General features: G+C 37.7%; 1 protein-coding gene across 1 annotated transcript; it reads left to right on the forward strand.

Annotated features, from left to right (window-relative positions):
* The first annotated feature begins 671 nt into the window (after positions 1–671).
* LOC113311238 (serine-aspartate repeat-containing protein C-like) lies at positions 672–7,879 on the forward strand. The gene is made up of 5 exons (XM_026560104.1): positions 672–695; positions 917–1,215; positions 1,388–1,516; positions 7,023–7,347; positions 7,772–7,879. Exons 1-5 carry the CDS (start codon positions 672–674, stop codon positions 7,877–7,879), a joined length of 885 nt encoding a protein of 294 aa, XP_026415889.1.
* Positions 7,880–16,255: the final 8,376 nt, after the last annotated feature.

The raw sequence follows: 16,255 nt of genomic DNA on the forward strand, positions 1-16,255 counted from the left end.
TTAAGCAATAGTAAGCTACTTTGTTGGATGATATTAACACCTAAATCTAGTGGGTGTTGAATTGCATGGTTTGCAAGCTAGAGGTTTTATTGCTACATAACATCCTACATGTAGTGTGACATGTAATACTAGGTGGTGTATACAAGATAACACCTTAAGACTTGTATAAATAGCTCCCTTAGGCTATTGTATTTTGTATCCCAATTTCTTAAGTGAATAAGAAATTCTCCCTTCTCCCTTATTACTTCTCTTAATATCCATTTTGTGTTTAGTGGTTAATTAGTATTTGCTTTAATTATTGTTAATATTACTTTGGAAACGTAATATGGCCAAAATTTGCCTTTTTTGGATACGCTATTATATGAAGGATTGTTCTAGCAGGAAGAGCATTTTTAGCAGGTTGCAATGAAGCCTCCCAACTGGTGTTGCCATCTCCTAGTATGCATAAAACATAAAGAGTTAATTAGACCTCAAAGATAAACATCAAAGTTTGGTGACCCACTAGATACTCCCTTAATGGCAGTTCCAAAGAGGGTAAAAGTCTTAATGGGAATTAGGTGTTGAAAATAGGTCTTGATAGGGTAATGATGGTTATTAGAGTGAAGGGGACACGGATGGCTTTGAATGGGCGTAGTTAACAAAGTGACATGACGGCTAAATAAGCGCCATAAATGGAATTGAATTGGCATAATAGGGTATTTGAGGGGTTAATTAGCAGAGAGATTACCATTTTCAGAGAGATCTTTAACAGAAGAGGAAAGGTTTAGGTTTAGAAAACTAAATTGAGAGTATGGCTGATCCTGCCCAGAATTCAACCAATTTCATTGGAAATCTTCCAAATGCACCACCAGTAACACCTGAATTTGCACAATCCAAGTCAATTCTCCCTTCTTTGAGCATAGAGGAATTGCAACAGTTAAGAGAAGATGCACAGTCTGAAATTGATCATCGGATTCAAGAGCAAACTCTTCAGAGAGAGGCAGAAGAGGTTGTTCAGGGGTGGAAGAAAAGGAGATTTGAGGCTCTCTACAATGCATGGCTACCCAAGTTCTTAGAATGGCAAGAACGGAAGGATGAGGAAAAGGCTGAGAAGCAGGACAAGACCCTAAAGTTTGACAGTTCAACGGAAAGTGATTCCGAGGCCTCAGAAGGGTATGAGTATGAAGTGGAGGAAGTGGATACCAGTGACCTAGATTCGGATGCTGCGGAGGACAAGCAAAGCATGAATTCTTATCATGATTAGAAGGCGAGAAGGGATTTGAATATGAACTTGCCAATCCCAAGATTTTTGCTCGCACCATGAGTGAGGGTGAACCTGTTGTAGTGAGGGTGAACCTGTTGTAGTGAAGGTGAGTCATTGAATCGTTGATCTCGATGATGAGTCAAGTGAGGAAGAAAGGGAAGAAGGGGATGAGGATAGTGATGATGAATCATCATCAAGTGGAACTTCTCTTGCACCATCTGATAGCGAGGACTATGGTGAAGAGGGTCTGGATACTGATGAGGATGAACGGTGGTAAGCTCATCAGAGTTACCAGGAAAGGCTAGATTTTCAGGCATTGCATAAATCCTGAAAACGATCAACAAGTTTTTTGTAAAACAGCTTTTCTGGTAATTTTCCTTCCTTCTACTCTTCCTGATGTTGGTGCGGAAGATGGTAAGTTTCTTTGTATTTTGAAAGTTGATGCGGACGGTTTTGGATTTCCTTTTATTTTTGATTTTGTGGGCAAGTAGTAAGATACAGGGAATTTTCTTGTGTTTGGATTATAAAGTTGAAAGGGGTAGTCGTTGTTTCAAGTTTTTAGTAATGTTTTGTAATGAAAGGGGTTTGGGTTATGGCCTTTTGGTGAAGGTATTTTGAGAATATGTAATGGTAGTTGTAATGGTAGTTTAAAGCTTTGATCTTTTGAGGGTTTGATAGTTTTGTGAACTTGTGATGCTGATGCGGAAATTGAAAAAACTTGATATAATGCTCAATGAGCTGATAAATGTTAAAGGAATGTTTGTAGTATTGGACTTGTTTTTGTTATTTTCTTCTTGTTTTTGTAAATATACAAACAAGCAATGTTCTTGGTGAATGATTCTAAAATTCCAATGATTGTTAAGTAGAGATGGGTAGAAATGACTGAATTAATGAATCAATAGGGTATATAAAATGTTGTTTAAGATGGTGGGTATTACTCCAGTTTATAAAATGTTGTTGGAGTAAGATTAATTCAAAGACTATTTTAGGCCCAATTCCAAAAAAAAAATTCTATGTGCAAGCCTAGTACTATTACTACTAATCCTAGCATGACAGAATATTAATTCAATAATCAGTATAGCCAAATCCAAACTCATCCAACATTGTTAAAACCCATCTGCATACAAAACCCCACCATGATTTAAGAATCAATTTTTTTCAACAATCCATACATTCATTCTCTAGTTAACAGAAAAATCCAAACAACTACATTCTATCACCTGGCTTGTCGCTTAGTCCTTGGAAATGGTTGCTCAGATGCAGTCGTTTGAGAAGCAGGGACTGCTGTTGGTGCTGGTGCTGGTGGTTTCCTTGCAGTTCTACCCTTAATGTCGTCCCGATAGTAATCATCCCTGGATGTCCTTTGCAGGTCAAGTTTATCTACCTTTGGCAATTTATACTCATTCCGAAAAATAACTGCCGTACTGAATTCCTCGTCGACTTCATTACTAGCATATTTCTAGATTTGGGTAGGTGAACCTAACACAATAGACTTTCTTTTATTTTCCTGGTCTGGCACATAAAATACCTGCTTAGCTTGGGAGGCTACAACGAAAGGATCATCCTGGAGTCCCAACTTATCAAGCTCAACCAAAATGTAGCCAAGTTTGTCTTTTGAGACCCCTGCTTTGGTAACCCATTTACACCTGAAAAGTGGCACTTTCAACGAATGATATGGCAGCACCCATATCTCTTGTAAAACACCATAATAATACACCAGATTAAGGGTAATCCCCGCTTGTCTAATGTGCGTGTCAGTTGCCTCTACGTAAATCCCGCTATTCTGGTTAACGGAACCATCATGAGATTTTGTGAGAAACAGGTATCCATTGATGTGATATGCTTCGTATGTCTTTACTTGTGCATTCGGTGGGATTGATAGCCACCTTAAGTCCTGATTGAAGTTTTCCCTAGAGTCTGCCCACTGACTGTCAACCTGAAATACATTATAAGGATTAGCCTCCGTATCAACGCAAAAGTTACATAGCAAGAGTGACATTTTCTGCAAACTCTTACCACTTTTTGTAACCATTTGGCGAACTCTTCACGATGTTTTTGATCTAGTTGTCTATCACTCATACCAAGATATTTATCCTTCAAAAAATTCTGGTGTCGTCTGGACAGTGCAATGATTAATGTTATTATCTTTGCAGAAATTCGGACACAGAATCAAAAATTAAATAAAAAAATGAGGTTATCTGGTTAGATCTAGTTATACTTACTCAACGTAAGGAGCAACTTCAGGCGAATTCCGCAATACATAGAAATGCGCTTTATCAAACAGATCCTTATAAACACGAGGAAACTTAGGATTTGACATTGGCTTTCCCCTGAAAGAATAAGAATCTTCGCCAGTGTCAGATGTGTTGAGTTTGTCTGGTGGAATTCCGACTGTGTCATTCATGCTTTGTTGGTGCTCACTGATAACCTCAATTGTCTCTTCCGCAAGGTTCCCTTCAGCAATGATTCCTCCAGGTCTGTTTCTGTTTCGCACCTGCCCTTTTATGACCTTCATGCACCTTTCAAACGGATACATCCATCGAAAGAATACAGGACCACAAATTTGCACTTCCCTGGTAAGATGCACAGTTAAATGAACCATGATGTCAAAAAAGGATGGAGGAAAGTATTTCTCGAGCAAGCACAACGTCACAACGAGATCCGACTGCAATTTTTCTAGCTTTTCCACCTTGATTTCTTTGCTAGATATTTCCCTGAAAAAGAAACAAAACCTGATAATAACATATCTTGTTGGTTGCGGCATAATTGATTTAATCGCAATGGGTAAAAACTGTTGCATTAGTATGTGATAATCATGTGATTTTAGTCCGATAAGCTTTCGATCTTTTCGATTCACCAGTGTTGAAAATTTTGAACAATACCCTTGTGGAACCTTTATCTCGGATAATGTTGCACATAACTTGTCCTTTTCCTCCGAGCTTAATGAGTGACATGCTACCTTTAGTATATATCCCCCTTTGCCATTTTCCCGAGGTTGCAACTCGTATCTAAAACCCATCTCCTTCAGGTCCATTCGAGCAGCAAGGTGGTCTTTCGACTTAAATTCATTGTTCAACAATATTTCAACGATACTCTCGCATACATTCTTTTCGACGTGCATGAAATCTATGCAATGGTGGACAACATGATACCGCCAGTAAGGGAGGATCCGGAACCATATATTGAACTTTTTCCAGTAGCGCCTTTCGGTCTCCTTCTCCTTCCCCTTCCCCTTTTTTGGGTCGATGGTCTTTTCTATTCTCTTCATCTTTCCACCTCTTTCAGGGTTATCTTGCACGAATTCCACCACAATTTTCTTCCGTCCCTTTCCCCATTTATTCTTTATAATCTTTACCTCATTGTATATTTGTGACGGGGTCATAAGTTACGGAGCCTTTTCAGTTTCTTCTTTTCCGTTGAACCCTTCTGACGTATGAATGGATGATCATATGGTAGGTATCTTCTATGCCCGGTATAAACCTCTTTTCTATAATGTTTTAGCCTGACATAGTAAGTATTTCTCCCACACACCTTACAGGCGTCTCATCCCTGGTAGGGGCAACCACACAGTGTACCGAGAGTAGGGTAATCATTTATTGTCCATAAAACAACCGCACGTAGAGTAAACATCTCATGTTTCAGCGCATCAAAACATTGGACTCCCTCAAACAATTCCTTGAGATCCTCGGCAAACGGTTGTAACATAACATCAATGTCCTTATAAGGCCCCCATCGATAATTAATGACAGCATGGTGAATTTTCTCTTCATACACAACTCTGGCGGAAGGTTGTAAATCACTGTCAGAATTGGCCACACACTGTGTTGTTTTTGCATGCCTTTGTTTACGTCAACCCAGTCAGCCGAAATGCCTAGCCGCAGATTTCGAGGATCATCACGAATTACGGGATATCTTTCATCTATATTTTTCCATGCTGGTGAGTCCGCCGGATGCCGTAGAACACCCTCTTCTTTTTTTCTGGTGTCGTGCCACAATAAATATTCGACAATTCTCTTTGATTGAAACATCCGTTTCAGTCTTGGGATAATTGGGAAATACCACAAGACTTTTGCCGGAATTTTTTCATAAACCTCGTGGGTGGTGTCTTCAACTTTCCATCTTGATTCCCCACAGGTGGGACACTTGATGTGATCCTCGTAATCCTTCCTATAGAGAATGCAGTCATTGATGCATACATGTATCTTTTCGTAACCTGAACCCAAATCTCTCATCACCTTCTTAGCTGCATATGTACTTTTCATCATCTCATTTCCTGGAGGGAGCATGGATTTTAACAGCGGTAGAAGTTCATTAAATAACTTGTCGGAAGCTCCATGCTTGCTCTTCAGGTTAAGCAGTTCACACATTGCAGATATCTTTGTAAAATCGACACATCCTTCGTATAGGGGTTTCCCAGCATCTTCGAGTATCCGTTGCATCTTCTCAGAATCCTTTGAAAAGTTGTCTCCTAATAAAGCACTAACAATTTCTCTAGTCTCTGCAGCATGTGTTGGTTCATCAGCGTGCGGATTGTCGATGCCATTACCATCCAGAAGTGTCCACCCTGATGACTCATCTCCTTTTCCGTGCTTAGTCCATACCGCATAATTTTGAATGAATCCAGAAGAAAATAAATACTTAACTTTACTTTCCTTGTGCGCGTAGAGGTTGAGACATTTCACACATGGACATAGAAACTTAATTTTTCCCTTGTGGTATGGTTTTCGTTTCCCATTCGCAATATCCTGTTGGTATGTATGCGTAGCAAACTTTATAAATGCATCGACTCCGTCTTGATAACGCGGTTTGGTTCTATCGGTATACATCCAACATTTATCCATTACCCTAGGATCCATTATGAATTCTCAGATACATGGACGGAGAAAAAACTTGTGAACATCTTGTGAAAATGCTATTGTGGTCCGAATAAAACTACGAAATATCATTGCAAAGAGTAATACGTACACAAAGTGTAATCACAAATCACAATGTGAATTCAGTTATCATATATGAATCATACAAATAATCAGAGGTTAACTACCTACATACAGTTGCATGTAAAGACAATATTTACCCTACTATGACCATTAGAATTACAATTTCAGTTAACAAAACAGTACTGAAAAGAATTACTTACACGGTCGATCTGATTATTCCGCAAAGCAAAAATGACAGGGGAATATATGGTTTATCCAGGAGATGAATCAGATGATCAAAGTAAACTACTTGTTTAGTTTTCTAGGGGGAGGTTAGAAGATTTAAGAGTAGAAACGTGAAATGATTTAAGATGAGAGAGATGAACACAGAGGGTAAATGGAAATTTGGAAAAAATTTTATTAATAAATAATTTGGCAAAATATTTAAGTGTATATCGTAAATAATTTGGTAAAATAGGAAGGTAAAGATCCTTCAATTTGCATGTTGCACGTTCTATGTTAAGAATTTTCTCAGTCAAATCTTGTTATCCTGCTGCATAGTTTTCTGCTTTGACGGCTCTAAAAGACCGGAGTGCGATGCGACTAAAAAGCGGAGTACGTGTTGCTGCAGTTGTTATAACGGTACTAAAGTAAAAAAACTAACTTTGTAAAAAGTGGAGTACGTGTGGGTACAGTTGAAAAATAAAATCGTAAGAACTGGAAGAAGCTATGGCTCCAATTAGAATTAAGTGAACTAAAACACATTACTCTAATAATTGTGTGTTCTGTCCAAAATGTGCAAGGAAGAAGAGATAAAGGCTAGAGAGATATGAACGTCATTGAATTAAGACAAGATATGCAAGGAAGAAGAGAGAAAGGATAGAGAGATATGAACGTCGTTGGATTAAGACAAGAAGTGCCACAGAAAGTGAAAGTGATGAGGAAGGTGGAGAAGCAGTAGAACTTGATGAGGATGATAGCAGCAGTGAGGGATCTAATGATCCGGAAAAAGAGGCTAGAGAGAGACAAAGGCAGGAGAGAGATGATGCAGAAATGTATCTACTCTATTTGACAGAGAAAGCTCAACCCTGGATATTTGCTCGTACCGTGTCTGAACCCCTGAACGTGGTTTCAGACGGTGAGGAGATACCAGGGATGGATGTAGATGGCAATCCTATTGCAACAGAGGTTCAGCAAGAAGAAAATGAAGGATCAGAATATGGTGAAGATGATGAAGATGATGAGTATGGAGGTTATGGTCCCGCAGCTTCTACCAGCACTGATAGCGACGTAGACTTCTCCTATGAAGAAGAGGGCTTTAACACCGACGATGACGATGATCAGTGGTGATCATCTGAAGAGCATTGGGAAAATCTTTTGAGGAAGACTTAGGAGGATTGCATTCCTTGAAGTCTTCAGATCATCTTCGTGAAAATTCACAAAGATTTTCCTAATGCTTGTAGTTGCTGGTGCTGTTGGAACTGAAGGAGAGGTCTAGTCTTCTGTAATACATGATACATCTTCTAATGCATGGTAAGTGTTTTTTTTTTTTGGGTTTTTATTTCGGCACAAGGTTTGATCTTGTGAAGGTGTTGTTTTGGTGTTGACAAAGATCAAACTCGGTAGTAGTAGTAGTGGTAGGTATTTTGTTGGTACTTGTTATGGAGGTTATGGGAATTTTGCTTATCGGACGGCATCGGAGTTGGTTGTTCAGGTGTAAGTCGAACTAGAATTGGTAGTGTGTCTAGTTCTTTTTCTTATGGTTTGATTGTAAATGGAACTACTTAGTAATTAGTGGTCTGATCTGTAATGGTGATGGTGTTTGTAAATGTGGTTAATGAAATTGCAATTGTCTTTTTTCGGTTTCTCTTTGTGATTTCAACCGTGGTATGTTGATACAAAATAAGCATTATTCTTTATCCAGTCTAATTCACTTTATGGATAGGCATATACACACCTAGTCTGAATCTACAATCTGAGATTTTCATAATCTTAAATCACCTACAGTCTGAATCTACAATCTGAGATGTTCACAAAGCATGCAATTGAGATGTTCATAATCACCAAAAGATTCTCAAATCAGGGTACAATTCACAGCAACATAAAAATAGACCATGAGACATGCGCCAAACCATGTTGCAGTTCAAGATATTGCAATACACCAGCGTCACATAATGCCTGTCAACAGGTGCTGGCTCTATGAAAAACGCGTAAACCCTGGTAAACCGTGCATGATCAAGAAATGCTGGTGTCTATGAATTTTGCAAAAAATCAATTATTATTGTATTAATAATGTAGTAGGAAAAGTTGTGTTTGAAATTCAATAAGGAAGGAGTATTTTGTTAAATAAGCAATGTAAAATTTTAATTTTAACAAGTGTACTATCTATCTCATTGACATGAATGCTTAATGTGTCAGGATATTTAGAGATATCTTTAGGGTTACGGCAAGATTATAGGCGTCTAATTAGAACTGACAATCATTAGTCTAATCCTACAATCCTAAATACAATATTTTTCTGCTCGGTCTCGCAAAATCCGCAAAATCCCACTTTCCATATATCACCTTGATTTTCGTTTGTTATATTCATGGTAAACATAACCCACCCACTATATTTAGATTTGCATACTAGATATGTATAGGGAAAAAAACACTATATTTAGCTAGATTTAGATCCTAGAAATAAGAAATTAGATACCTCGTTCGTAAGTAAAAGAAAGAAGGAATTGAGAGGATGAGTTCTAATGAGAAATGTGTTGTTCCTGCCAATGGTCTTATTAATAATGATCCTCCTCCTCCTAAGGTCTTTGCTTCATGGGATGACTTTGTGGAAAGCATTGGTGATACACTAGAAGATTTTGTCGATGAAGAATGGGAATTAGTTCATAATAAGAAAATTATCCATGTTGAAAATGATCCTCCTCCTAAGGGTTTTGCTTCTTGGGATGCATTTGAGAAAATCTATGGTGAACATTTGGATAATGATTACAATGAATAAGAACATGGGAAGCCACCAAGACAAACAAATTTATGGATGAGCACTCGGCATTGAATAAATTCAAGTTTTTACATTATTTTTAGTATGCTAATTTTATTAATGTGTAAGCACAATTATGTAGCAGTCCTAGGCCTATTGTTCAATTGTGCTCTCAATTCTGATTTTTTTTTTGGTAAAGTTTGTCAGATTTGGCACTGCAATTTATGAAAAATTTGGTTATTTTCTCGGATACAAGACTCAATATACAGTCCTTATCATATTCATGATCCTATCACTTTAACAGCAAACCCACAACAAAATCATGGTTAACCCTAACATCCAAATCTCTACACCAAGCCCCCTTAAACACATTACTCGTTCATTCTGTTTTGTCAAAAGATTGATACTCCAACAGATGAACAATGGACAGAAATTAAACAACATATGCACTTGGAATCTAAAGAAAATATTGCATCCGTAAATATTAAACATTCACAAAAACATACTTCCAAGCAGCTTTACAAATAGACTAATTAAACATCAAAAAAAAAAAGATTACATTAATAACACAAAAACTAAAAAAATATATTTAATTAAAAAAAAGATGATGGATCAAGATGTGATTGAATACCTGATGTGATTTTCAATTGAGTTGTAGTAAGATGATTCGTTCACTCAGATTTGTTGAGAATTTGTTTTAAGACTTAATAAAGAAAATAAGGAAAAATATATATACACAATTTGTTACAAGATGAAGAGACGCTGAGACGCGGGATTCCACTACTTTTCATATTGTTATGGTTCAGTCATTAACTCTAGACAATATAGCTCAAACAAAAGAAGTTGTGACTCTAGTTCTTTGCCAAAAATAGATTTCGTAAAATATTATTTGTAAGTTAAAAGCATGACGCATCTAAAGTATTTAGAACTAAGCATGCGGAATCTAACAAAATAACAAATAATTAATAGAAATCATAAAGCAATTAAATCTATGCAAAAAGTAAATAAAAGAATTAATTCATTTACCACAATCATGAAAAGTTGCTTCCTACGTTGTCCCAGTGATGGGGTCTAGCTCCGCATGGTGAAAACACACTCAAAGGAATTTTTCATTGCTCAAAAAGGTGTTTACAAGGAGAAAATGGAGAAATAATTCAAAATCGGGTTTGTAACAATTATATTTGTTACAAACCAGAGAACTACTGTTGCTCTAAGAATGTCTCCTGAACTACGACCCTCGGCTGTGGGTCGTTACCGCTGTAGCATAAACGAATGTCCTTAGGCGTCCAATGAGTGGGTCGATGTTCTTCGTTTTCTTCACAACAGCAGAAAGGGTGGTTTCCTGCCACTTGATTATCTCGACTTTCTGATGCTCTGCCACTCTCCCAAACTCTTCATCCACCTTGCTGACTTCTCAACTCCTCATTTATATACGCCAGAACCAAATATCTTCCCTTTAATTCCCAAATCTTCTCGCCATTAAAAACAATATCCGGGGAATATCTTTACGAATTTGTAGCTCATATAGTTCCCCATTTTATCTCCATCACGCGTCCTCTGGCAGCTAAGAACATGTAAACATGTTTAGAGAGAGTCAAACACCCTAACTGCACACGCCAGCTCATAAAAATCCCGTGGATGTACTCCTGCAAAACTCGTGCTTCTCTGTTTTTTTCTCGCGGAATATCCAGCCAAATTGGATCGAACCAAAGTCCCATACCAAGCCTTTTAGCTATATCACGTCCACCCATGAAGTTTCAGCGATTTAGTCTACCTTTAACCCATCCAAAATCCGATCGAGAAAACTGCCAGGAGTGAACTCTTCTTCCCGCCAAAAAATGAATTTGAAATGAAGAAGAAGGGTTGCCCCCTATCCGGTCCTGGGGTGCGATTAGCAGCTGCCTAGAAATGGAGTGCCCCTTAGTAATTAGGTTACCCCTTATCCAAGTGAGGGTTCGTGTAGCAAATGTCCTCCGGGGGTGCCTTAGTAACTTTTCGAGCCGATTTTTCCAAGAATGTTTATTTCCCCTACAAACACATAAAACACCATAATAAGTACGAAATCGAGTACTAACAATACGGAACATTGAGGACACATTAGACACATAAATGCGTCTACAAATACCCCCAAACTTATTATTTGCTAGTCCTTGAGCAAAACTAAAAAAAAAATAGAACCGAGTTGATCTCGGGAGGGTTTACCAGAGGTGTACCCACAAAACCTTTACTCCAGACCCTATCTACCTATGCAGAACCTTGGAAGGCACTAAAGAATCTCCTTGGTTGGCATACCTATTGACTACAGGAGGAAGTACCCTGATGCAAAATTCCAATTGTTGTACAAGAGTTTGCACTCAAGCATACTAAAATTCATATAAAGTGACAGAGCTCTACTCACATAGTTTCTGTACATCATAACCGGAGTCAACCAATCACATGGAAAGATTAAGAAGATGGATAAAGAGAAAAGATAGATGGTTTAGAGTGAACAGTGTTTCCCATATCTGTCTGAAGGCCTCTGCCAAGATGGACCTATCCTAATGGACTGAGATACCGGTCTGACTAATATCAACACAACTGGCATATACAAGGGGACCAGTGGTCGATAAACCAAACTCTGGGTCAACACAACTGGCATATACAAGGGCACCAGTGGTCGACTTTATTGAATTTACTCATGTTGGTCTGATTGTCTGGTCTTAATTTTATTATTTTTTTTATTTTTTTATTTTTTATTTTTTTGGTATCTCAATCACCCCATTTCACCCTAACAAAGGTAACAACTTGAATCGTGTGCCCCACCAAATCACTTAAAAAATAAAAACAGAAGGATTAGGATTCAACGAGATATGGCGAAACTACCATGTTTTTTTTTTTAATTCTAACACTTGAGCTTTGTGCTTTTATGAATAGACTCTTTAGATGTTTCTATCTAATCAGATTGGTTCGTCAACTCCTACAACCAAAATGCTTCCATCCACTTAGACTGGTTAGTGCCATCCTTAATAAACATAAATTTCTAGGCTCTGGAGTTTTTTTTTTTTACTGCAACTAAAAAGTTTCTCCCATACCCCCAAACTTAAATCTAACATTGTCCTCAATGTTCTAAAGATAAAATTAAAAACATGAACAAGGAGAAACTGTTACCACTTGAAGCAAAAGAGTTACGGAAACATATTACCCTGTTGCATGAGCATGGGTTACCTCCCAAGAAGTGCTAAGTTTAAAGTCTTCAACCAGATATTGGAAGAATTAGTCACCTCGTAGAATCATATAGCAGTAGACGGAATAATTGTGGGTCATCTGGATCAAAAAGTATTACCCACAAGAAGAGGAAAGTGCAACAGACCAAGAAGATACCGAACATACCCTCGCGTAAGACAACTACATCTAGTTATGGTTCAGGTTCAGGCTCTATAAAAGGGTCTAAATAAAAAGCTTTCATCGGTTGGATTTCCTCAAAGCTAAGATCCGGTTCAGGCATTAGAGTCTGGAAAAACTCAACTAAGAACTTAGAAGCACATAACAACAACCTGAATAATTGGGGATCCTTTAAGTCATTAGATTTGACTCACACAGCTGACCACAATTAAAGAGGTGGTCTTCCTTAAGAAAATGTGTCGACCCTAATATCTTAAAGTAATTAGGTTTAGTCTCAAAACTTAATAACCGTCACATCTGAAAATCATATGTTCCCACAATTGGTTGAAAAGTTTTTGGTGGGAAAACAAAGTCAATCTTGGTATCATAGCCTGGGTTAACCACATCAACCAGAGGATGGGTTTCTAACAACTGAGCTTCTTTCTGGACATCATTAGGTTCGGTAAAACATGTATGAAGATAATCTTGTAAGATGGTTGAGGCATAAATGTCAAGTCCTACACGAGGGAACTTTATAAGAGTTAAAGAACACGGAGAATGATAATCACCCCCAAACTTAGAGTTTTTTGTGTCTCTATAAAGACTAGTCACAACTTCCCTAATTTCTAGATCATCAGATTCCTGGAAATGGTCAATTGATTCTTCTAAGTTGGGTTCATCCTCACTCATTTCTACGAGTTTATCATCTTCTAAGACTAGTGTTTCCAAATCGCTAGATTCTAAAACAGTATTCTCAGGGTAAACTCTTTCCTCTAAACCATCATCACAATCATATAAAGGATTATCATCGGAATTTTCTAGTAAAGGCTCATTAACTAAGGTGTTAATCATAATAACTTCCTCTGATTCACTGATAGGCACATCAAATAATGGATTATCCAACACACTGCAGGCTAAAGGATCATGAACTGCATCGTCTAAAACGGTGGTATCTCTAGTCAAATCCTCATCCTTTTGAATAGGTGAATAATCATTAAAATTATTTGGATTTGAACTAGAAACAACACTATCATTATAAATCTCAATTGGAGTAACAAATTCCTTATCAATATGCCTACATATTTCATGTTCTTCATCAATACTATCCTCATCATAGTCATCATTATTATAACATGAAAATAATCGAACCTCATCCAAACAAGTTGTGTCACCAATTCTAACCTTGTTATCTTGATTATGTAAATAACTATCTTCATTCTCAAGGGTATTATTGGACACACTATATTGGCAATTCAAGTAATTTCGAGCAATTCTTTCGTTCGTCTCAGCTATCCGCTTGAGGGGGTCTTCTAAAGAAGGTTCACTCATTATTGTAGTTCTTTCGTCTATAATTATACTATTCATCTCAGCTAACTTACGCGTCGACTCAGCTAACTTCCTGAGGGACTCTTCTAAAGGAGGAATAGGATCAGAGGGATCATAAAAAGGACTACTTTTCAATAGTTTGATTGTATCCTCTAGAGACGAAGAACTAGTACTATAATCTTCTTGCTCGTAAGACTGATGCACGTGTGGATAGTAATTGGGCTCACCAGGGTATGACCCATAACCTTCGAAAGGTTGGCGTTCCCAACTACTATCACACTATGGTCATAAAAAGAGTGATGTCCATATTGTTCAGTTGGATATTCATATTCATTGTGATGGCTATTATAATACCAGTTTGACATCCTAACTGCAAGGGAATTCTACACAAGCACAAACAAGGATGACTCGACCACAACAAGCCTAATTTATCTAGCAAACAAAAAGCATGGTGGCTCCACTTAGATTGTTTCTAGACCAGCTTCTAATCCTTCGAAAGGGAATTCGTTACAATTTGAGCAAACCCCTCTGGAATCAATCCGAGTAAAAGTAAGTTGAATTGAGTCGAGGGAAGCTCAGTGGAGCTTTGATACCTAAGGCCTCACCGGAATTACAAGGCGGCGCAGTCACGCATTCAACTCACAGAAACCATCATGAACTTTGAAGTATGCTTAAAAGAGTAACCAATATTTTTCGAATGACTTTCCTGTTAAGCTCGTTACCCTATCGGTCTCGTTCTAGTCAGTATTTTAAGCTTAGGTTCGCGTAGGTTACGTGTTCCTAAGGCGAGCAAGAAAGAAACAGTGATGAAATCCGAGTCCTTATCTTGATTTGGCCAGGCCTTTCCCTTTACTAGAAAAGTAATTCCGATTTCAGGTCCTCAACATATAGGCATACAAAATCATCCAGTAAACCCGCTGACAAGGGATTCGCGGGTGTTTAGAATTCTTACCTCCCGTTCCAGACGGGGGATGAACCGTTGAAGTCGACTCGGTCCACAACTCCAATGTCGTGTACGAACCCGATGGGCCGAGACGATATCGTAATCGTCGTCCTTCTCTGCACACAGTTTATATTTAAAACTACCCTTCCGTAGGGTTTTTAAAAAATAAAATAAATAAAGTCCCAAAGTTCAATGTCCGAAAATAAAAAAGTGTCCAAAAATAAAAGATTATAAAAATAAAAACCTTAATTACAGTTTCTAAAAAAATAAAAATAAAATAGAATATCTATGTACAAAAATTTTCTTCTTCACTCCTTTTGGATTCCTCCTTCTTCTTTTTTTTGGCTTCGCTTTTTCTTTCAGCACTTTCTCCCGTTTTCTTTAGCTCAGTTCCAAATCTGAAAGCAAACAAGAAATACCAAAAGGGCGTAAAAAAGGAACAAATAAAAAAAAACCTAAAAACAAATTTATAACCAAATCCACGTCGGCGGCGCAAAAAATTGATGGTATTTTTCAATGATGTTGTAGTAAGATGATTCGTTCACTCATATTTGTTGAGAATTTGTTTTAAGACTTAATAAAGAAAATAAGGAAATATATATATACACAATTTGTTACAAGATGAAGAGACGTGAGACGCGGGATTCCACTACTTTTCATATTGTTATGGTTCAGTCATTAACTCTAGACAATATAGCTCAAACAAAAGAAGTTGTGACTCCATTTTTTTGCCAAAAATAGATTTCGTAAAATATTATTTGTAAGTTAAAAGCATGGCGCATCTAAAGTATTTAGAACTAAGCATGCGGCATCTAACAAAATAACAAATAATTAATAGAAATCATAAAGCAATTAAATCTATGCAAAAAGTCAATAAAAGAATTAATTCATTTACCACAATCATGAAAAGTTGCTTCCTCCGTTGTCCCAGTGATGGGGTCTAGCTCTGCATGGTGAAAACACACTCAAAGGAATTTTTCATTGCTCAAAAAGGTGTTTACAAGGAGAAAATGGAGAAAAAATTCAAAATCGGGTTTGTAACAATTATATTTGTTACAAACCAGAGAACTACTATTGCTCTAAGACTGTCTCCTGAACTACGACCCTCGGCTGTGGGTCGTTACCGCTGTAGCATAAACGAATGTCCTTAGGCGTCCAATGAGTGGGTCGATGTTCTTCGTTTTCTTCACAGCAGCAGAAAGGGTGGTTTCCTGCCACTTGATTATCTCGACTTTCTGATGCTCTGCCACTCTCCCAAACTCTTCATCCACCTTGCTGACTTCTCAACTCCTCATTTATATACGCCAGAACCAAATATCTTCCCTTTAATTCTCAAATCTTCTCCCCATTAAAAACAATATCCGGGGAATATCTTTACGAATTTGCATCTCATATAGTTCCCCATTTTATCTCCATCACGCGTCATCTGGCAGCTAAGAACATGTAAACATGTTTAGAGAGAGTCAAACACCCTAACTGCACACGCCAGC

Source organism: Papaver somniferum, chromosome 1 (genome assembly GCF_003573695.1).
Source record: "Papaver somniferum cultivar HN1 chromosome 1, ASM357369v1, whole genome shotgun sequence".
Classification (NCBI taxonomy): domain Eukaryota; kingdom Viridiplantae; phylum Streptophyta; class Magnoliopsida; order Ranunculales; family Papaveraceae; genus Papaver; species Papaver somniferum.

Bases quoted from the DNA above. Each gene is read 5' to 3' on its own strand.
- LOC113311238 (XM_026560104.1), top strand. From the start codon at position 672: ATGGAATTGAATTGGCATAATAGG. The intron at 696-916 runs GTATTTGAGGGG...GAATTGCAACAG, and splicing joins AATTGAATTGGCATAATAGG to TTAAGAGAAGATGCACAGTC. The intron at 7,348-7,771 runs GTTCAGCAAGAA...GTGTTGACAAAG, and splicing joins GCAATCCTATTGCAACAGAG to ATCAAACTCGGTAGTAGTAG.